The sequence below is a fragment of the Silurus meridionalis genome, chromosome 23 (assembly GCF_014805685.1).
Source record: "Silurus meridionalis isolate SWU-2019-XX chromosome 23, ASM1480568v1, whole genome shotgun sequence".
In the NCBI taxonomy this organism is placed as follows: domain Eukaryota; kingdom Metazoa; phylum Chordata; class Actinopteri; order Siluriformes; family Siluridae; genus Silurus; species Silurus meridionalis.
Genome location: NC_060906.1, coordinates 10457599 through 10480708, shown reverse-complemented (window position 1 = coordinate 10480708; position 23110 = coordinate 10457599). Strand labels below are relative to the sequence as shown.

The following is a 23110-nucleotide window of genomic DNA, read 5'->3' as shown; positions in this document are numbered from 1 at the left end:
TTGATCTGTGGTCTGATCTTTAGTTTGTTAACGGACAAATAAAGGCACGTAAAAGAGGATCAAGAAACCAAGGTAACTGCCCAAGAGTCTATATTTCTCTGTGCTTGAGCAAACGTAGCAGAGCCTGAACACTAAACAGTGTTAAAAGGAAGGAAGAGAAAGAGTGAGAAAGAGTGAAAAAAACAAAAACAAACAACTGTGTTTGTCTTTCTTCCTCCAAAGTTGAACACTGTTTCAGTCTATAAAGCTGTGTGTAATATAGTGCTGAAAAAAAAAAAAAAAAAGAAGTTCTCAGACATGACCGGTGACGGCCGTGACTCCAAAAGTCCCCATTCCGAGTTCCTGTTTTCCCTTCATCAGCTGCTGGAGCGTGGGCATGACGCACGTTGCCACGGGAATAGGCGTGTGCAGTAACCCCGCCCCATAGCGCCCGTGCGACTGCGTTTGCTGCTCGGCCACTTTAGAGCGACGGCGCTTAAAAGACCTCTTCTCTGTCTTGCTCTTGGCCAGCGGGAGCTGCTCGTGATTCAGACCCACACAGTGGCCGTTAACGGAGGGGATGCTGGAGCTGGACTCGTCCGACGCTGTCGACGAGGAGGAAGATGAAGATGATGAGCCGCCTTTGGGGCCGCTCTCGGCCACTCTTTCTCTGGACGAGCAGGTGGACGCGTCGCCCTCCCCTGGTGACGGCAGGAACTGAGGCGCGCTGACACTCTTGCCCTCGAGGCTGCAGTTACTCAGAAACGCTTTCTCTCCTTTCATCTTGCAGCGCTTTTTCTGCAAGAGGGGGGACGGAGAGAAAAGGTTTAGTTACGGGCAGACAGAAGATACAGAATTTAAAACAGTGAAGACAGACAACCCCAAAACTGTTGGCACCCTGCGTACGAACGAGTCTGGCATTGGTACTACGTTCATAGTCGTAGCAACATGTTGGATGTGAACCTGAAGTTACTCGATATTCATTTTGTGGTTCGTATAACATCTATATTTCAGTTCATCTTTTTTTATTCCTCAAAGGTTTTAGCACTTGTTTTTTTGTTTTTTCCTCGGCTTCACCAGAAACTGAAACAGAGCCTCCGCTCGCAAACTCCACGCATCTGCTGCCACAAATATATAAATTGCTAAAATTGTAAATTGCTCTTTTTAGCTATGTTATGTACTGTTGTGTGTTAAGTCTATTTTACATTATCACCATTCTTTAAGACCCTGGGTGGGCTAGGTCAAATCTCAACATACTATTTTTGAAAGTTATGATGGGGTCATCGGAACGCACCATAAGTCGGGGACTACCTGTAAATATTTTATAGTATATATAACTTATCGTTTTTACAATACGTTGTTTCGCTAAGAGACCGATTGCATTTTATCTCAAATCTTAACCTCTTGCTTTCGTCCTCATGGGTACAGCATCCGGGATGAGGTTTTATTATGCCGGTGCTGTTTGAGTGAAAACTTGAGTTATTTAATAAAACCCAGCCATATACCCTTTCTTTTATTAAAAGGGTACCAGTAATTCAGGAGTTAATGTTTTAATGTACCATCTATATTAGAGAATGACACCAAACATTGTAAGAAAAAAAAACAAAAACAGAAGTAATAAGAACAAGATCTTGTGGGTCTTGTGAACACACTGTAAAAAAACAAACAAACTTCAGTCAGGAGAGATTTGGTTCAATTGGACCAGTATGAAAGAAACTGCTGGGGCTCTGTTCCAAAACTCTCACTTGGTCTTTTACAGCAGGGTGCACTAAACAACACGCTCTGGGGGTCATGCAGAAATAACATTTGTTTGGTTAATTTGGTCATGTCTACAGACTGTTTGGTTCAGTTTGCATAAATAATTTCAGTTGTTTTAGTCCTCATTTTTCCCTACATTGGACCAGATGTTTCTGAATGTTTCATTACAGATGAGTTTCTTTTTTTTTTTCCCCTGTATTTTATCCTCTAGGGCAGTGGTCCCCAACCTTTTTTTGCGCCACGGACCGGATTAATGTCGGACAATATTTTCACGGACCAGACTTTAAGGTGTGGCGGATAAATACAACAGAATAAAATGAAACGATCGGCATATGTAAACAATGGAATCTTTTCTGTGTTCAGGGAAGCGCATCCGCTCCGTGAAAGTAAACACAGAGAGAATGAGGAGGAGCTTCTTCCCGCAGGCCATTCGGAGTTTAAACCAGGAAACACCCAGGATCTAAAACTGGTCCTCTCTCTCTTCATCTTCACACTTTTTCTGCACAATTTCTTTTATATAGTTTACACTTTTTATTTATCTACCTTCTTTTTTTCTTGGATTATTTTCCCTCATGCCGGACCGTCGTATAAAAGCATTTCACTGCATGTATGTATGTATTTAATTTGATAAAAACTGGTATTTTCTAAATATAATAATAAATGTGAATCCACCGTGTCGTTTTTTTGGTCATTTTGCTCGCTTGGGGGTTTAAATTTAGCGGTAATGTATTATGTGTTAGCGGCCGGAGCAGCCCCTTTAAGAAGGTAGCAGATGGAGGTAAGACATGTGACTGAGGCAAACATCATGACATGCATCAAGAGTGAGTCATAGGCAGATGTGTCAGAGAGAATCCGGTAATTTTCCATAACAAAAAAGTTTTGTATTCTTTCTGTGCAGCCCGAGATCAATTGACCCACAGACTGGTCCCGGTCCGCGGCCCTGGGGGTTGGAGACCACTGAATTAGGGTATTGAATCACAAGTTAAATGCCCTGGAGTGAGTGTTAATGTCGATCAAGTGAGCGATTTTGAAACTCGGCCCCTGGAGTGCGCAGCAGCCTACCACCGCAGGCAAAATGGACACTGTACCTTTTTCTCTGGAGAAAACCTTAGAGGTTCTACAATGTACAAGTCATCAGGACCTACTAAAGAGGGGAGAGAGGGGGGCAGGTTAAAGGAATGACATGGCAATTATGAACATGAACAAGCATGACTTTGCTTGCAAGTAGTACTTGATGCATTAAAGATCAAAATACACAACTCGATATGCGCTTGCATTTTGTATGGGGGGAAAAAAAAGAAAAAAGAAAAAAAATCGTCAACTATTGGATTTTACTTGAACACACGTGTCTGCTCATACTACTTGCAAATGTCAAATGTGAGCCAGCCCCAAGCAACTTTGGAGACAAAAGACCAAAGATGCGTTCTCACCACAGACAGTGATATATGTGACCATCAAACTTTCACATGGCGTGTTTTATTTATTTATTTATTTATTTTAAGCTCACTGTTGTAATTGACTGTAAGGGGGCAGAAGCCATGCACAGCAAGTTGCAATTTTATTTGAACATGCTAAGCTAAAAAACAGACTGTAAAATAAAACAGAGCCGCATATAGATCAATTATAATCGAAGGCTTTTTTTTTCAGGCCAGCAGACACCTTGTATTTTGCAAATGAATGTGCTAGGTGTACATGACGTATATGGGCGGATGTGTTTGGAAAAGCCAAGATATAGAGGGGAAAAAAAAAAAAAAAAAAGAACTAAGCAGGAGAACGTGTGTAAGAGAGTGCAAGAGAGCAAGAAAGAGCGAAAGAGAGACAGAAATAACCTTTAAATACAGAGAGAAAGAAAAGAACCCTGTGTTTGTGTTTTCAGAGAAAACTCTTACCATCTGAAGCTGGCAGCTGAAATGACTTGGACCGTATGAGAGGGCATGAAACTTTTCGCTTCAAACTCATGTCGTCGTAAGAGGAGAAACACCTGGGAATAAGAGTGAGACATAATAGAAAGGACATTTCATTGGTTTGTGGTTAGAAAGTGGGTTACCAATTAGTCCTAAGCATAAAGTTGTTGGCAGGTGATTAAAGAATAATGACTGGGCCTTCCAAACAGGACTGTCAGGTATTGGCATGAAATACTTTATAAATTTTTTTCTTGGATTTTGTATGCAGGTGTGGAGAACAGCACAATCACAGTAGACCTTTTTTTTTTTTAGCCATTCCAGCAACGGACGCAACCTGGAAAAACTATCGCTATGGATTTTTGCGGATTCGGCAATTAACTATCAGTGCAGCCGATGAACCAGTTGAACTCTATTTGTGGGTTTAACTTTGTATCTGCCTAGTGTGTGGTTGGGAGTTTGGGGTGGGGGGGATGTTTGTGGCAGAGTTCCATACCTCTTGGGACTGGGGTAGTGATTGCTCACAGGGATCGCAGAGCTTCTGCTATTGGAGGAGCTGCTGCAGCAACACTGCATACACAACAGCAGGCCCAGAGCCAAACACAACACCAGAGACACCACCAAGTAACTCTGCCTGTCTGACACCTGCAACACAGTTATGATGTTTAAACTAACAGATCCTGTTTAATAGAGAGTATGTACAGGGAAATGTGTAGAGATGTGTACGTGTATGTGTATACAAGCACCTCTCTCTGTAACTGGCCCACAATGATGGACAGGTTCAGCATGAGCTTGGTGACATTCTCCAGCTGGCTCTGCAACATCTGAATGGCTTCTGTCTGTTTCTGATCCTGCATGAACACAAAAACAATTTCAGCACCTAAAATCAACCTGCCCACACCTACGCTGTCAGGCAACATGCCTGGATGGCATTTTGAAAGATATACAAACATAAATACTTCTGACCTGTTCCTCTGCAATTCTGGAAGTGTTCTGAAGTTTAATGATGGTCTTGTTGAACGCCCGCTGCATCTCCTCCATTTGCTTACGATACCTGAGTGACAGGAAGACGGACCACAATGTGCTACATCAGTGTGCAAACTACACACTACTGGCTCTTCCATAATAAACAGTTTTTTAAAATAACAGGAGACGTACAATTTAAATGGTGAATTCGATCATTTAAATATTCATAATTATTAAAAATAGAACTGAGGGGATTTCAATTTAATTAAGCATAACCATTAGAGGTCGACCGATTCATTAGTTTTTCAGATTACTGGGCATGGATAGTTAATTGCACTAACTATCAGCAAAAATCCATTTCGATAGTTTTTCCGGGTTGCGTTATATATAGTACAAGTGCGGCCTCTAGAGGCGAAACACTGATGCCACATGCTGTTTATTTGATGGCTGTTTTTTGTTATTTTTGGATGTAACTGTTTACGTATTTAGAGTGTGTCTTTTTTGTTTCAGAATACACGTCTATTTATTTCCCTCAGTATTAATTTATGTAATAAATATATTCATATAGCACATTTTCATGATTCAGTACTGTATTTTTATTTGTGTACTGAAGTTAATTACTATTTTACATGGACTGTTATGTTGTTGTTTTTTCATGAAGGATCCATTTTAAAGACTTTGGGTGATTAATCAGTTATTGGAATGAGAGTCGCCGGTCGGAATGAAAGTCGTGAGCATGCGAGGTCGCGAGCGCTGAGGCCGCGAGCTCCGAGGTTCCACTGTATTGCCTAATTATTTATTAGATTCACCCACCAACCATATGCATAAGTAAGCAAATATTTGGCTTTCAATAGCAATGAAAACAACATGAAAAAAATTTCATTATGATAATAATAATGCTCTTTTAATAAGCTATTTATCTCATAAGTAATGCTTATTTGTCTTTATGGTGCATAACAAAAACAAATCAAGCATTAGGAGGCATAATAAATACAATTAAAATCATGATAAAATCTCCACAATACTTGTACTAGTCATTTTCTGTTACAGAACGACCCGGCATATGATTAAAGAAAAAATTATGTTTTCCACACAGGAAAAAAGTTTGGGGACCCCTGGCTTAATGCAAATATAAGGAAGGAGCTATTGGGTATGTGTGTATCAGTAGGTTACCTCTGGCTGAGTTCCTCCAAGTATCTGCTGCTGAGCGACATGTTCATCTCTAAAGCTTTGATCCTATTGTTAAGCCTCATGAACACCGATTCCTTCTGGTTGGAGCCGTGCACGTGGTTGCCGTTGCCGTAGCTCGGCTCGCCCGAGTTCTGCAGCTCGGCGTAGAAGTCGGTGGCGGTGCGCTGTAGTGTGCTCTGCGCCTCCTCCAAGGGCTCTTCCTGAGAAGCGAGGTGAGAAGGATCCTGCTGGACCTCCTCAATGCCTGCAGAAGGCTCTGGGCCAGGCCCAGGCCCGGGCAGTTCTGTGGGAGGTGGGATTTCTGTAGGTCGTACGTGTGTGGGAACGGAATGAACGGACTGCTCTTTGCTGAGTGTGGGGAGCTCCGTCGTCTCGGGGACGAGAAGTGAAGTGGTGGGAGTGAGGATCATAGAAGTGGTGGAGGTGAAGGTGGAAGCGAGAGAGGTGCTGGCAAAGGTGTGGGTCGGCGTTTCAGGTATACGCTCTATGTATCGTGGTATCGGATCTTGGGGCTCATCTGTGGGCAGAGAGTCAGGAATGCCCTCGGTGGGCGTGGCTTTGGAGAGCGAAGCCTCAGAGAAGCTGTGATGGGGAAGGGAGGAGGTGTGGCTTGGCTCTAATAAAATTGGAGGATCAGTGATTGGATCCAGAGTAACAGGGGGCGAGTCAATAGGCGCAATGTCTTCACTTTGGGTGGGCTCTACCTCCAAAGGCTTCTCATAGGGCAACAAGGGGGTGCGAGTTGGACTGGGGTCTGGGAGTTGCGTCGATGGTCGCGTGTGTCTCCTTGCGTGTGTGTGACGCTCTCTTTGTACCCGTTGAAGAGCCAGTGCTGCAGAACAGCGAAGGTGGAGGTGCTCGTGGAAGCTGGCTAGACAAGACAACGTAGAAAACTGGCTGCAGTAAACGGCGCTCTCCCGGAGGCGTGCCTCCTCGCGCCGCCTCTCCTCATCGCGCTCTTCCTCTAGAAGGGTCACGGTGGGTGGCATTGGCTCTTCCTCTTCATCTTCAATGAGAATGACGATACGACTATCTTCAGGTGATGGAGTAGAGGGGGAATCTGGAATGGGTACTTCTGGATCCGGCTTCGCCAGAGTGGAATCCAGCTCTGGAGTTTGGAGGCTGGGAACGAAGAGAAAACGAGAAATCGTTCTTGAAACTGCACGCATAATAATAATGATAGTAATACTAACAATAATAAAAATACGTTAATTATTTCCTGATGCTGGGAGTGAAAAAACTATTCGAGCGGCTGTAAAAATATAGGCTATTATTCAGAAATTTCAAACAAAAGCAGCATTCCGCAACAAAAAGAAACAAAAGCATATTCGGTGTATTGTGTGTGTATGTAAAGCTAAAAACATACATTTCTTGTGGCTGCGTGAGTGTTGGGGTTGGCGTGAGTGTAGATTCTGTGTCTTCTGTGATGTTCTCGTTGCCTGATGACGTATTGCCTACAGAAAGACCATCAAACACAGAAATAAAGAAAGGAACGCAGAAAAGCAATAACAGTGGGACAAAGAGTGGGAAAGGGAAAAACAACAGCCTGAGTCAGAGACTCGCCCACCACCTCTCCCCAGATGAGTGCGGACCCCCATCCTCCAACAACTCTCAGTCATGCACAAAGAAACTCATTGTTCATCAAGAAATGCAGCCTTCTCTGGCTGAAGCACATCCACACATGCAGAATTTACCTTTAACTCGAAACACACAAACACACCGAGCTCCCAAAACAAGAAACAGCAGGAAAAACTACTAGATCACAGATACTGAAAATCTACGATGAAAAGAAATACAATTCCCGGCACAAATAATGAACATATTTTGCAACTTTCGTAATTATTCCAAACCATAGAGCAAATAAACTCGTTTTTTTTTACTGACGGTCAGCTAATGGTAATGAGTAATATGTACATATCGAGCTTGGCCAGCTTTACAAAAGTGCGTTCCACTCGAGCGAACTTGTAAAGTAATGACTTTGAGGTTTGTTCTGGATTTCCTTGGAATGAAGCTACTTGCTCAGGCACAGCGAAGCAACTTTGCATAAAAATAAATACATAAAAGAAAGAAAGGCTAATACTGTGCTCAGCTCTAGAAATGATGACATTAAATAGAATGGAATGAACTGACTACTAACTATCACACAGTCTAAATTCAGTTGAAGTTACTGTTATACAGGTGAATTCTTTTTTTGAGAATATAATCTGGGCACTGCAGCTGTTTGCTCTGCAAAAAGGCTCTCATGTGCAGGTTCCATTCATTTTGCTTTTGAACTTGTTTTTTTGCACACTTTTCACTGACCATGACCTCTTGAAACTGAGCAAGAATGAGCATGCTCAGTTCATTAGCGCATACACCGATAGAAATCCCTAAAGTTTGTCAAATCTGATTAAAAGTGAGGTATTGAAAATTAAAAATAAAATAAAAAAAAGATGGATTTACAAAAGTAATGATGTACCTTCCATCTGAGCTCCATCTTCAAGCTCTGGCTTGGCCCCGAGCACATTCGCAGCAATGTTGTTGACCATTGTTAGGATTGCATCTGAGAGAAAAAAAAAAAAAACTGTGAGAATATTTACTGTTGACATGTACCGCTTGTGGTCTGTTTATGAAGAACACAAACGATACATGTATCAGTCTTGGGATTTTAAATAAAAGACGAGGATAGAAATGTAAGGAGGAGATTTTAATTTAAAAAGTGAAAGCAGTACAGATTTTGCCGCATTTTGTAACAGAGAACCCTAAAGAGATTGGAGCCCCATTCAGAAACAGAGCCCAGGATCCCAAATCAACATGTTCATTAAAAAAATAAAGAAATGTATGCATGAACGCTGGTGTGAGATTTTTCTTTACATCATTACAACACAGACGGACACTGTGTGTGCAGTGTGAGGAGGGAATACAGAGCCACCAAAGTAAACAGGCTCAACTGGCTGCAGGGTTTAGAAAATAAACCAAATAAACCATTACCCATGAAGCCTTATGGGATGGGTGGGTGTATTTTAAACATAGCTTGAGGGTGGGATTTTAGAGATTCTATGAATCATTTTTTATTAAGTACATATGTAGTGCGTTTTGGATTTTTATTATGACAGCCATCATGAATACACTCTAATCAGGATCGTTACAGCTGTCCTACGCTGTCCATCTGTGAGCAGTCTTTTACTAAAAGCCAAAGAAGCCATGCGGTTCCCAGGAAGTGCTGATACTAAGTGCTTGCATACATACTTGTAGCAGAACCCAGAAGATTCTTGGATGCCTTGTCTTCAGATGGAAGGTATCCTGGAGGGTAATCTATGGAATGGAGGTCTGGAGTTCAGAGAACACCTACAGTACATTAGCTAATATTCACTCACAGTATCTCATATCCTATAACCATGGAACAAACAAGCACTTCTTTCTCCTCGATACAAAATGTAAATCGTACCATAATCCTCGTCCAAGTACTCGACCCTCTCAGAGGGATACTGCGAGTCAGCAATCTCATCATACTCCTCCACCATACTGGTACCAAACACCCTGACAAACCGGGGAAAAAAATAACATGTTGGTACAATTAAAAAAATAATTAGAGAACGGACAAGAAGGATGGAAATACATAGCATTTCTGAAAGATAAATATAAATGGAAATGACACTGTTCAATACATTACAACATAAAGCTACAGATCAACCGTACATGTCACCACCAGCAGGGGCTCCAATCTTAAATATCAGGGCTAAGACCACATACACCGATCAGGCATAACATTATGAGCGATGAAGTAAGTAACACTGATTATCTCTTCATCATGGCACCTGTTATTTTGAGGTATTTATTAGGCAGCAAGTGAACATTATGTCCTCAAAGTTGACGTGTTAGAAGCAGGAAAAATGGACGAGCGTATGGATTTGAGTTTGACGAGGGCCAAATTGTAACGTCTAGACGTCTGGGTCAGAGCGTCTCCAAAACTGCAGCTCTGGTGGGGTTTCCCAGTCTCCAAATTGCTCCAAGAAAGAAACAGTGGTGAAGCGGTGACAGGGTCACGGGCAGCCAAGGCTCATTGATGCACGTGGAGAGCGAAACCTAGCTCGTGTGGTCCGATCCAACAGCTCAGACTGCTGAATAATTTCATGCTGTTAATGCTCAATGGGTCAGAACTGTTTTGGCAGCACAAAGGGGGACCAACACAATATTAGGCAGATGGTCATAATGTTATGCCTGATCGGTTCCTAAAGGGTTGTGATAGAAACATTGAAATTAAATGTGTGCATCATTTATAATTTAGACTGAGATACCAGACCGACAGGAAGACGGTTGTTTAAAATCTCACCTGATTAAACTGAGGGGGCAAAAATGCTCGGAACCGAAATGGGAAAGCAGCTCGACCTGCACGGTGTAAAACGAGAAATCGAACAAAGTGATTAGAAAGCAAGACTCCACACCACACGTATGCATTTTCTCTTCCTAATCGCAGCTGAAACCCAGCCAGAGTATTTGCAAAGCATTTTTAATGTTTATTTATGACAATATTACAATAAATAAATAGATTTATGTAAGACAGACGTGTACCAGTGCCATGCGTTTAATCTACTCAGCCTTTGCCACCAAAGCTCCCATTATTGTGCAATCAAAACATCTAAGACAAGAGAATGCTAACCTTTATGTACTTGATGAACATCTGATGCAAGGCAGGAGAGGGGAAGAGAGAAACAGGAAAAGAATCAGTAAGAGAGACTGGATTCAACCCACAAGAAAGTTCTTTTGTACTGATATGAGGAGAGGTTTCATTCAAGAATATGAACAACTCTCGAAACAGAGCAATATACGTGCAGGAAAAATGAGAAAAGGCAAGAGAGATAAATAGCGAACATGAAGGAACAGGCCAAAACCTAAGCGTGTGTGCGGATTAAAAAGCGATCCACCTTTGTTTAACCGGTTCGAAACAAGAAAAAAAAAAAAGTCTTCCACATGAATCAACACTGCGAGGTGACAAACTGTCGGAGAAATTGCGAAGCATAAAACCGGTAGCACAAACAGCTCCAAGCAAAACGGATGTAACATCCAATAAAACGCAGTACATACGAAGTTCTGCTTAAAGAGTTTACATGGCGCCCTCTCAGTGCTGAATAAAGCAGCTTTTTATGAGTATCTACTTCCTTTGACCTCTTTCCCTTCGTCTCCTTCTAGATCCCTCTTAGATTCTGTTTATAGATGTAAACCGGATGCTAAACAGATGATTATTTCTCTATACAAGATATTTAATACAAGTAATTCTGCCACATTAGCTGTACTTTCACTCGTCGTCATCTAATATCAGAGAGGACTTTGATCCCACGTGTCTGATGTGCGCAGGAACCAGCCACATTACTGCGCATGTTCTGGACAGCTTTCTTCTCGCTAGGAGAACGATTCTGATTAATTGGAAAGAGCTGTTATTACCAGTGGGTGCTCCCTGGATTAAATTTAAAGTCTTGTGTTTTGTTCATCCAAAAAAGATTTGCGCTACCGTTCAGGAATTTTATGATGTCTGGCAACCATTCTTGAGCCACTTGGTAAATATAGATGCATATCAAGTAGACTGAGTATCAAAGGTATAAGCAACTTTTACTCAAATACATTTAGGATTCAACATGTGTACTTTCTATTCCACGATAGTTTAATTGATAACGTCATTGCACCTCTGCTAAAGACGTCATTACGGTTTAACATTCGCAACCCGCATCCGCTGCCTGTGAGCAACTTTTTAGCACCGCTGGCCTTAATGAATTCCAAAAACTTTGAGAACCAGCTTTTGTTGATTAAAAAAAATTAAGAGCTGCATCATATCACAGTCAGTTATGTATTAATTGTTTTCCCATTGAATAATAATGGTTCTACTTTGACATGATACTTACGTTTTATTTGTTAATCGATACATTTTTGAAAGATCGCTTTACTACTTTGTCTGGTTTTTGTTTGTTTTTGGTTTGATCTTCGTTTCGTTCTGGCATGAAGAGGTTTTTGTGCTGATCTTGAGAGTTGAGGTATACAATTGAATGTGTCTTGGTGTTGAGGACTAGTGCATCTTTGGGCCTAAGTTCACTATGAATTAAATTCTCACCGATATTACTTTTACTCAAGTCATATAGGAATTTGAACCTGTAATGGAGTAAGTTTTACTCAAGAATGTTTTTCAGGTTCACACCTCTGACCGCAAGACACCGCCGCGTCCCAAATGACTCCTCTGTTCACGTGTTCTAACTGTTATTAATCTATTGGAAGACATTGGGCGTATCAAGTAAAATGGCACCGAACTCCTGATACAAGACACCTGGTGCAGTGATGAGACCTGGGGGAACAGGGATGTAAACAGGATAGTGAAAGAACTGGTGCAAAACCCCTCCCCTTACCTTAACATATTTGGCATACAGCTGTTCATCCAATGGGAAGCTTTGAACTGTGCGCTCATCACGTGCATGAAAGGTGCCAAGCTTCACCCACTTGTTGGTCGGGTATCTGTGGAGTAGCAAAAGAGTCATTTAAATACGGTGTGCTTAATAAAAATAAAAAGTGTTCATAAGAGTCTCATACCCAACTCGAAAAAACACTTACTGTACAGCTCAATACGTGAAAAGAGCCGACAACAAAATGCCTCTGAAGGAGCTAAGCGCTGATGACATCATACTTTAACTGTGTAACATGGAAACATGTGAACTGCTTCTGTAAGCGAATGCTCTGTCCACGAACCAGCGTTCACTCTTTAGCGTTTACTCTGTATAGTATAAAGCTTTCCAAGCTGCTAGACTCATTATTATATATTGTCATAAACGAAAAGATACAAGGACAAGGTGGTGTTGGTAGACGGTCAACTGCCAATCAAAAACCATTTATTCATGTGTTCGAAGAAAAAAGACGTGCCTTGTTTATACGTATATTTGTGCCTCGTTTATTAAAACCGTAAGCCCTGGGAAAGGAGAGATTGGATTTATGGGAGGAATATATAACATACCTGGCAACCCTATCAAACATTAAATAGACCCAAAAAAATGCAGAAGAAGCAGAAAAAAGAGAACGACAGTGAGAAAAATGTTGTTGTGTCGGTTTGTTTTGCACACACAAAAAAAAAAAAAAAAAAAAAAAACGTGCGAAGAAGGAAGACGACGACTCCCTTAAAAGTGTTACCGTTGCTGTTTCCATGACCACAAGGAACCAAAGGACCCAACAGTCTCTCCTTGTATTGACTTTAGTAATCATTAAATATTTGGACCGATCGCTGACTGGAAAAAAAAATGATGCAGTGCTCAGGAAGAGTTTTGTTTGGAAATTGGCACTCGGCGCAGTGTGCAAACTTAAAGCGACACCTCGTTTTGACACGTCGATGCTTCTTACGTCGAAAATGCGTTTTCCGGTTAAAGTAAAGCAACAGTTTAAAAGCTATGCTCTGGTATTAAGTCTGACTCGGACCTAGGGATTAGAGTCCCTTGGTAAATTTTTTTTTTTGCAGGTGTGAACACAACAATCACACTTCTGTGTCATTCGAAGCATTCTGTCTGAAAATAACCGAATAGTGAGCTCAAGCCACGTTTATAAGTGAACCACAGCAGCATATAAACCATTATGGGATGTAGGCAGAACTCTTATGTAAATTTCTCATTTCCCACTACAATCGTCTTGCTTTGTGGATTTCTACTCGTCCTTGAGTTGTTTTTTTTTTATGTACAATGAACCTTTGAAAGCTTTTCTGTTTGTTTTAAATGTATGCAAAAATAAATAATATTTAAGAGAGAGATCAGAAAAAAAAGGGTGGTTTACCTGTCACTGATTGACACCAGGAAATCTTTTGGAGTGGAGGAAAAGAGTTCAAAATTCGCAATATCCAGCTGCTTCACCTGGATTGGCTCACAAAGCTCAATAACGAACCTGAAACCACGGAGAGTAAGGCAGAGAGTAAGGCAGTAAGTAAGGCAGAGAGTAAGGCAGTAAGTCTTTGTGTGATTAAAGAAAGAAGAAGTATATACACTTTTGTCAACAAAATCTGCCACATAATGGCTTTTACATTCATATCTTTAAATGCTGATATAAGCACTTATTCATTTCAACATTGACAAATCTGTTAAAAGTTAATCAAGTCAGGTTGCCAGGTGTAAGCAGCTGTGGAGACACGTTTTAACAGTGCGACCAGCATTTAATTTTTTTTACGGGAAGAACCTTAACGTGATATTTTATTGACCGCAACTTTAAAAAGCAAGAGAGATGGAGGATCTCAAATCACGAATGTTTATATGATCACACACTTTTCTCATTCCATTCTCCACCTCAGTCTCTCGGTGTTTCGAATGACCAGAGTGACTCACCAGATCTTATTACTGCAGGGGTTGAGCATGTAAAGATCCATATTCTCCATTAGAATGGCAGACGTGCTCTGGTAAAGAAAATAAAGAACACGCGCATTTACACTGAGAGCATTCCTTTCGCATTGTGAGATTACCTGCTTTTCAGAAAAAGACCGGATTCAGATATAAATAAATAAATAAATAAATAAATAAATGGCTCCGCAGCTGTGCATTACCTTAGCCTCGTTGTTGGCTGCGAGAATTTTGGCCCCACACTCCACAGAGGCATAATTATTCTTAAAGTTCTTCTGAATCTTTTTCACTGTATGGGGGATGCCGTTGGATGACGTGTGCAGACCTAGAACAAGAATAATTTGATTTGAACGCATTTGCTGCAAAAGTCACACAATAATCGCGCTTCAAACCTCGAGCATGAAGAATCGGGTTTGTTGGACAAGGAATTTGGTTCCAGCTGTTGGTGACTCTCAAAAGTACCGACATATTATAGACAAGAAACCTACAACATAACATGGAGCTTTTAAAATGGTTTATGCACGGCGGAGATCTAAAACAGAGACAGCTCGAAGATAATCTGTGGTGTCTGCAAGTGAGCCAGTTGTCCCGCATTAACCTGCAAGACAGCTTAATGAACGCATGTAAGTTTCAGAACGTATTATCCTGCCTAATAACAACATTGGAAGCAGTGTGTGCAGAGTCCGCGCTTTACATTAGATTAAATAACAGCCTTGTTCTGTTTGTTTTTGATTCGGCTCGGAAAAGCGCTAGAATGCAGTAAACACACAATAATCATTGGACACGTCTTATTATTTTAGTTATAATTCAAGCAACTGATTCCTAAAACTGACTGTTTCAAAGCCAGATTTGAGCTCTCGTGTCTCTCGTGTTTATGGGCGCTCGCTGCCACATGCATGCATACTGTAAAGTTTATGTAGTACTGTACTAGAAATTGCTCCGTTTGGCTAAAATTGCACTGCGCACCATGCTGCCCGAGCAGCCGATTTATCTTAAAGTTGTAATCTTGCATACGGTGTAGATTTATTCATTGATAGAGACTCGAAATGTAAATTATGTACCATAATGAGTTAGGCCATGTCTCGACTTGCGATATTTTACGATGGGGAAACGCATGTCCACCGTAACTCAAAGACTCCTAAACATGTGCACACGGATGCTAAATAATAAAATGCCTTAAATCATTTTATCCATCAACTAAATACTATAGAACACTGCTGCACGAGATGTGTTAGAAATTCGCTCTTACTTTTCTTCTCCTCCACCTCCATTACTTTTTTCTTCCATTCATCAAAAGTGGGGATGTCCTCTTTGCCAGGGACAGGGGGATCGGTCCCTCCCTCGGGTTCAGTCACCTATCCACAACACAGGGCCGTTTTCAAACAAACTCTTACATGACGTTTACAAATAAAAGCGACACACGGTCACATAGGGACAGAGCTACGGAGATCTACGGATCCCATTTTTACTTGGCGAATCCTCTGATGTAAATTAGCGCCGAGGCTCGATGCCCCGGGGATGTGAGAGTGAAAGTACATAAGTGCGTTATTAAGGAGCAATGGATAGCTTTTCCGGGAATTGATGAACACTTGAAACCTTTTTTTTTACTCAAATTCGGGTGGCTGTAAAACATCTATTCAGGGATGGACCACTGCTTCTGTGGTCCCTATTTAAACACCCCTTCAGCAATGATTTAAATGAGCACAAGGACTCGTTTATATTACAAATCGGACCTGTGCATTTACCACTTCCTGGTTCTCCTGGGCTTGAGAGTCATTGACTGTGTTCTCTGGCTCAGTGAGGTCCGGCTCAGCCGAATCCAGAGGGGCAGTCAGGTCAGCATTGGTCCCTGGATCCTGATTCTCAACTGATTCCACCAACACACTGCAGAGAGAGAGACAGATCCAGCAAGGAAGAAGGAGGGGGGAAAAAATGGACAGCCATATTTATAAAGTGCATCTTGGAACTGAATTAAATCTCATTTTAAAAAGAAAGAAAAAAAAGGCATTTTTGTATTCATATTTTGAAAACCCTTTTTTTTGACGAGAGGTCACGTTTCAAAAAAAACCCTGTTAAAAAAAAAAAAAGGATCAAATGAAGGACGGCGTGCTTCCACGTGCTCTTGTTACCTTATCACCCAGTTGTAGTTGGGAAGCCTGCAGGTGCTCAGTACTCACCTGCTGAGTGTAGAGCCAGAAGCAAGGAGCTGGCTGGAGAGGGCCACAGAGCCCAGCTCACACTGACTGGCACTAGAGTTCTTTAGTGGGGAACCAGCACTGGCAACCTCTAGTGCACTAAGGGGGAAAAATCATATGCCATTTACCAAGGACGAAAAGATGGACAGAGAAAGAGAAAAAGGACGAAGACAAATTTAAAATGGAGGAGGAACGACGAAGCGATTCTATCCAGGGTCCGAAAGGGCGACAAAACAAACAGGGAATTGACTTCCTGTGACATGGGGACAGGTCATTTTGCTAAGGCCTATTAGACTTTCCGGACCACAAAGCCAGCAGAAGAATGCGGATCCTACAACGGCAAGTTAGAGCGAGGCATTTCCAGTGCTGAGGTCCGTTCAAAAGACGTGAAAAAGCAGGCGAAAAGCTTCAGCCATTACAAATCCCAGGTGCGATAGCGACAGCGATGCGTGATACTGCTGATTCGGGCCGATTGATGAACAAAAACAAAAATTCTATAAATGCAGGACGTTTCCCATAGAGGTGATTTGAGGAACCTAATCGTGGGATCATGTTAGTACAGGAATGATTCTGCATGAAATGTTATTCAAAGGTCAATCACAACAAATAACGAACCAACTAAACTTTTCGCACCTGGAGGCGCTTTCCGATGAGGTGTCTGAGGTAGGTGCCGCCGGTTCCGGGGCGTTCCCCGAGTCGGCGCTGATGTCCGCATTAGTGTTCGAGTCTACGTGGAGATCGGATGATGGTTCAGCAGGAGATGTAAAAGACGTTTCAGCAGCAGCAGCGTCGGTGTGCTCCGGTGAGGGCGAGGCCTTGGAGGGCTCGGTTTCCACTGGATGGGGTGGAGGTGGTGGTAATGATGACTGAGATGATGAAGGTGGGGGCTGTGTTTGAGCAGGCTCTAGTTGGTCAGAGTTGGTATTGGGATCAACCTCTAAATGTGGTGTGTCTGGTACAGTGTGTGCCTCCTCCAGCACCTGCTCTACTATAGTCACAGCCTAAGGAACCAAAAAGCAGAACAGAAATTCAGGGGAAATTTCTAGAAGGGGTATAAAAAATAAATAAAAGAAAAGGGGGGAGGGGATTTTTTTTTTTAAATATAAAAAACGTGTCAAAATAACAACATTTCTCACCTCTTCAGGTTTGTCGTCTTCTGCTGTGTCTTGTTTTAGCTGCTCCTCTAGTGCAGCCCTCTCGGTCTCCAATCCCATGTTGTAGGATGATTGTAACTTCCATTCCTCCTCAACCTGGTAGAATAAGTAACATCATGTCAAAGCTAAATATACCCCTCCCTGACTTCAACAATACATTTATAGAGCGGTGTAAATTAAACGCATTGCTTTTCTGCCAGCAGATTGTTGATGACGTCAGAGCCAGCTAGATTCCATTCATTAATATGAATGTAGTGGTTCTCTTTTCACGTGGCCCAAATCGTAATTTGATTGATAAATGTTACGGTAAAATGTTCTCGCGGATATTTAGAAATAGCAACTACGTTTAGCTGCTTTACCCCTGTACATTTTCCCCCTGTTTTTCTAACGTGCCCATCCAATGAGTTCACTTTCTCATCCTTAGTAACTGCCTGGTCAGGATGATTTTAATTGGGCTAAAAGTACAGGTACAAGCAAAAATCAAAACTAGGGGGAAAAAAACAAAGCATGCTAATAGAACAGGTATTTTTTTACTAGCTTATTCTCTGATACGGTAAAAGTTAGGGATGGTAAGATTTACCGATTCAATAATTGATATGTAGATCGATTTCTCCTCGCTAAACTGTTTCTCTAACGCGTTCTCTCAGTGGCGCTGCTGCGACGTGAATACGACCTATCGCAACGCTAATTAGACCGAGGCCTGTCCCGAGACTAACATTGCAGAGTTAGAGCTGCATCTTAAAGACAGAACAAGAAAAGACAGTTTTTTTCTTGTTTGCGTTAGAAGTCAGAAGGCACCTTAAGTAAACCAAAAACTTACTGTCTGTCTGAAAGCGACAACTATCTGCATAGTATATTTTTTCTGTGAAATCATATTGCATTGTGATGAATCGAATCGAAATCGTATCACATCTCATCACTAGCTGCTTCATATGCATGTGTCGCAGCGTTGGCTATGCACAGAGAAGGAGAATCGCATTGCCCTCAGTTATGGAAATGCGCATCCCTAATATGGGTAATTCTGGAAAAACCATATCCTGTTTAAACCACACCCACTTCACAGCAAAAAGCATTGATGCATGGATTGCATTACGCATCTGCTGTAACTTTGCCTTAATGTGTCTGAGGTCCGCCTTCCTCCACCTCTTTAATGCAATTGCTGCGCAATGGGGTTCGGTTTATGTCTTGTGTATTTAGGTGTATTGCAGTCCGTTTGGACATGTTTTATGGTCATGTTTGTTGGGGGGTTTCTTCTCTGTTAAGCAGGAAAGCGTGTAAGCGTGTGAGTCTGCAGTATTCAATATGGCATTTTGTATAAATAAAAGTTACGGAATTGGTCTTTGGTTCATAATTGGGTTTATTTTGATATCTGTGCACTGGTCCCATCGCCCCTTTTCTTCAGGATGTACGAGTTTATTATTGGTTGAGGTCTGATGGTGGAAGTTTACACTCTGTGATTCTCATTTTGAGAGGGCAGAGGTGTTTCCAGCTGACAGTAAGGCTGCAGTAACTCAAGTAACCCTTTCTGGACAACTGTATTTGGAAGTAAAGGGTCTCGGGAAAGCAAAGCACACTGGAACCTGCTATGAAGCACTATGAAATCATCATCATAGTGTTATTATATCTGCAAACATCTCTTCCAGGTATATACGTCATAAGAGCTCGAACAGCATAGGCCTTCGGTAAACTCCTTAGGTCGCAAGGCCCACAAGCTTATCCTTAAATCTATGCAGGATCAATGATGCTTTGTTGGGCCGTGTTTGTTCAAGGAGGCGAAGAGTGTTGAAAAGCATACAAGCAAACAGCAGCCACGTAGTTGTTTATACGAAACATGTCATATGACCACAGGCCACGAAGTGATGCTCCTTCTGGTTAGTAGATATCAAGTGAGAGGGAAACTAGCTAGCGGGTGTGAAATGACTAAATGGGAAGAACATGGGGTTAAAGTGCATTTTTATTATCCATACAATAAAATAATGTAAAGAGTTGAACAAAAATGTGATCAAAGCCCCAATGATACTCAAGGATCCGGCAGACGGGGCGAACCGATTCAAATTAGTGGAGAAAAGCAAACTTCCTCGACAAGACACATGCCGAAAGTGATTCAATGTCAATCTAAACAGTAGACATGAAACTCCACCTAAACAAACTCGACCTGTGGGAAGATGAAGATCTTAAGGGGTGAAAACTAAAAAAAATTCTAGTAAAAAAAGGGAATGAAGTCTCAACCGGAAATAAAAAAAATAGCCAGCAATGGTGTCGAAAAACATGTTGACTCACTGTAATGTCTTGGTGTCTAAAATTGATTAGACTTGTCTAATTTCAAATGAACATCTGACACATGAAGTAGAACCTCAACAGACTCCATATTCACAAACTGCTCCCAGATTGTGTCCTTTAAAGCATTTACCCTGATATTAAACACCACTTGATCTTTGCTGCACTTGTGAAAGTTGATGCACTGAAGCTTTTGTTCGCCGCGTGGTCAAAACTGTTACCTCGTCGTTAGTCCTCGTCTCCCGTGTCGCGTGCGCGCTACTGTCCTGTGTAGCGGGTTCTGGGCCTGAAGACGGCTGTTCTGTACATTGGACATGACGACTTGAAGACCTGTGACACACAGACACAAGAATAACCGGTTAAGCACCTTCGAAACCAAAGCTTCAAAAGGTTAGAGGCAGGAATTAATGTTTGTATATATATATATATATATATATATAAAAAATACAAAATGTATGTGTGTATAGATAGATAGATAGATAGATAGATAGATAGATAGATAGATAGATAGATAGATAGATAGATAGATAGATAGATAGATAGATAGATAGATAGAGATAGATAGATAGATAGATAGATAGATAGATAGATAGATAGATAGATAGATAGATAGATAGATAGAGACTTTTTAGTGCTGTCGATTAGAGCTACAGAGCTCACAGCTGCTTTAGTTTGTTTTTTTTGAAACTGGAAAAATCTCACACAATCATGCGAATCGCTGGGATTAAGTTAAAAAAAAACTTGCCACAAACTCGCGCCTTGTGCGCGCTACACGTCGCATGTCCACACGATCTGAGGCTGGAAAGGCCACGATCATGAGAGAGTGGAGAACAGCTGGGACTGCTGACGGTCAACTGATATACACGGCGTTACTAGAGAACTTCACCTTGAAATCTGGCCTCCAACCTGCCCACATGGAGGCAAATGTTAGCATGCTGTCAGCACCACGGCCTACAAGAGGTGCCTTTTAGGTAGATGCTCGGTTCGCTTTGCTTCCGTCGGATAATACATGTCTATCGTAAAAAAAAAAGCCCTCTAATATCTAAAGCCGCGTGAAGGAGGTGGTGCTCATGCTCGGTTCTTGTGCTATGCAAAGCATTAAAGCCCAAAGAAGAGCTCCATTTTTAGAAGTCATGTGTTATCCCTGGACAAAAGGCAGCCGAGGGCGCATGGCTGCTGGCTGCTTGCGGGGGGGGAAACGTGAAACCGTCCATGCACATCGCTCACAACACGAGCTCGAGCGCTAGAAAATAAACTGCCACCTAAAACTGCAAGGAGGTTTATCTGTGTATGAGTTCAAGGAAACATAATTAAACTAGTATAAACAGGTGGTGCTTTCCCAAGATAGACAGGTATGGGGAAGGGGTAGGTCAGTGGTTAAGATGTTGGACTTCTGATCAGAAGGTCCTAAGCTCAAATCCCACCAACACTAAGCTGTCACTGCAGTGCCCTTGAGCAAGACCCTTAACCCTCAAGTGCTCAAGTGTATGTGAAGTATACACATGTATATACACATATCTGAATTAAACAGAAGAGATGGGTGGATATGTATGACAGATATAGACAAAAAATAAATAAATAAAACAAAATTAAATTAGTGACCCTGTGTGATTGTCAGTAAAAATGTGTCCATGTGCTGGTATAAAAATGTAAAAGTAAAAAGTTTTTTTTTTAGGTAATTCTTTAGAAAATATTTTTTACTTCCCTGTCTAACAGGATGCAAAAAAGGAGCTGACTGGAACACCGGAGGTGACGAGACAACCGAGTATCTCAAAGCACTTCAACACCACCGCCGAAATTGGGATCCGAATGAAAACTATTTGCAGCTTTATAACGTAGCTGAATTTAACGCCGAGTCAGCAAAAGCAGGCTTGCTCATTCTGGCTCAAAATCCGATTCAAATCGATGCCTGTGTGCTGTGCTTGATAGACAGCAGATTCCTGCCTAGAGACAATTCAGAATCGAGTTGTCTGCTGTGCTGTCAGTTGCGTAATCGGGGACTTGGATGAGGAAATGCACAAAATAACAACCACTTTCTCACCTGTACAGCTAAACCTGGTAAACGTGACAAGCTCATGCATTCCAACAGCATGTCAGGAGGAGCGATGATGATGGGAATTTGTTGTGTAATTTCCAGCACTGCATTTCAAAGCAAGGTTATTACCATTCCACAGAAAACGATTCATCACCAGTATGGAACATGATGCGTTATATTATAAATCTGTGCTTACAGGGTAGAGATCCAACAAGCCTTCAACTGCAACATGATTCGCCCTAAGTGTTTAATCTCGTTTCTCATCGGCGCAGTTGCTATTAAAGCTGCTGCTACAGATTGTTGTAGTAATCGAGTATCCTAACGATTATTCCATCGATCAGTGGGATAAGAAGTCATTTTTCTGTATTCAACAGCGATCCAAAAAAAAGACGGGTCTCTTAAAATGAACAAGGAAGTAGTTTTCCTTTTAGGAAATTATTATTGCTGAAATTCACTATACAAGAATATAAAATTAGAACAAAATAAACCCATTTAGTGCATTCAATTGGCAAATTACATCAAAATGCAAATGCAGTTGCGTTCAAAAAGTTCCTCGGCAGTAGAGCAGGTTATGGGAAACTATTTATTTAATGAAACGCAATTATGCGATGTGGTTTTCCACGGATCACATCCGTGTGCTTATCGCCGGCCGCTGCGGAGGGATTATTTGACAGCATAATATATAAAAATCCATTTCGAATGACTTTAAACGCGGTGACCGTGCTGTACGGTGTTTATGTTTTGGTTTGAAACGATCCCAAACTTTGGAAACTTTCTGCCGCTTTCTTTGGTCTGAATCTTCCCCGATTTTTTCATTAAAGCTTCTTCTGTGTTACCGCTCCAGAGCGCTCCAGGGTTTAGCGGGTGGCACGTCAGTAATAATGGCCCGTGGGAAACGCAGTGCTCCGTGTTTTGTTAAATGGACTAAACTAATTGTAGCAATGAAATTACTCGAGGAATCGTTACAGCCCAAGCGGGTATTAAAGAAAACGGGATTAAATAATGAATAAGGGATAAAATGTAATTTTTTAAATCTCATCCTGCATATAAACGACTTATTAACAAACAAGCATCGAGACTCCGTGGGAATTCGAGAAATCAATCACTGCTGCATGACACTTTAACAGCAGCTTTTTTTTTTTTTTTTTTTGTACAGAACAACTTACTGAACCAGACAGTCCAGATCTTCAGTCATGCAGAGCAACTGTACAAAGCAACACATATCACATCTCAAGATTTCTTTTTTTATCTTCAATTCATTTAAATAGGAACAACTAAAACAACCAACAAAATGTACATCCTACACTGTGACTTCATGTGCAATAGA

At 41.5% G+C, this 23110-nt stretch overlaps 1 protein-coding gene across 9 annotated transcripts in view; it reads right to left on the bottom strand.

Moving 5' to 3' along the window:
* suco (SUN domain containing ossification factor) overlaps window positions 1-23110 on the bottom strand; it is a 38375-nt gene continuing 15265 nt past the window's right edge. The window contains exons 2-24 of one of the 9 annotated variants that reach the window (XM_046836482.1): window positions 19970-20078; window positions 17454-17567; window positions 16951-17318; window positions 16300-16416; window positions 15856-16006; window positions 15372-15477; window positions 14326-14447; window positions 14111-14178; window positions 13569-13676; window positions 12167-12272; window positions 10435-10455; window positions 10108-10163; window positions 9223-9314; window positions 9024-9104; window positions 8254-8337; window positions 7162-7249; window positions 5778-6917; window positions 4605-4692; window positions 4385-4489; window positions 4135-4283; window positions 3627-3718; window positions 2826-2881; window positions 1-777 (exon numbers count right to left, since the gene is read on the bottom strand). In XM_046836482.1, coding sequence (XP_046692438.1) covers window positions 292-777; window positions 2826-2881; window positions 3627-3718; window positions 4135-4283; window positions 4385-4489; window positions 4605-4692; window positions 5778-6917; window positions 7162-7249; window positions 8254-8337; window positions 9024-9104; window positions 9223-9314; window positions 10108-10163; window positions 10435-10455; window positions 12167-12272; window positions 13569-13676; window positions 14111-14178; window positions 14326-14447; window positions 15372-15477; window positions 15856-16006; window positions 16300-16416; window positions 16951-17318; window positions 17454-17567; window positions 19970-20078 — 3907 coding nt within the window. In that variant the 3' untranslated portion in view covers window positions 1-291. The remainder of the gene's footprint in view (window positions 778-2825; window positions 2882-3626; window positions 3719-4134; window positions 4284-4384; window positions 4490-4604; window positions 4693-5777; window positions 6918-7161; window positions 7250-8253; window positions 8338-9023; window positions 9105-9222; window positions 9315-10107; window positions 10164-10434; window positions 10456-12166; window positions 12273-13568; window positions 13677-14110; window positions 14179-14325; window positions 14448-15371; window positions 15478-15855; window positions 16007-16299; window positions 16417-16950; window positions 17319-17453; window positions 17568-19969; window positions 20079-23110) is intronic. The other 8 variants (XM_046836483.1, XM_046836491.1, XM_046836484.1 and 5 more) reach the window with 8 other exon arrangements.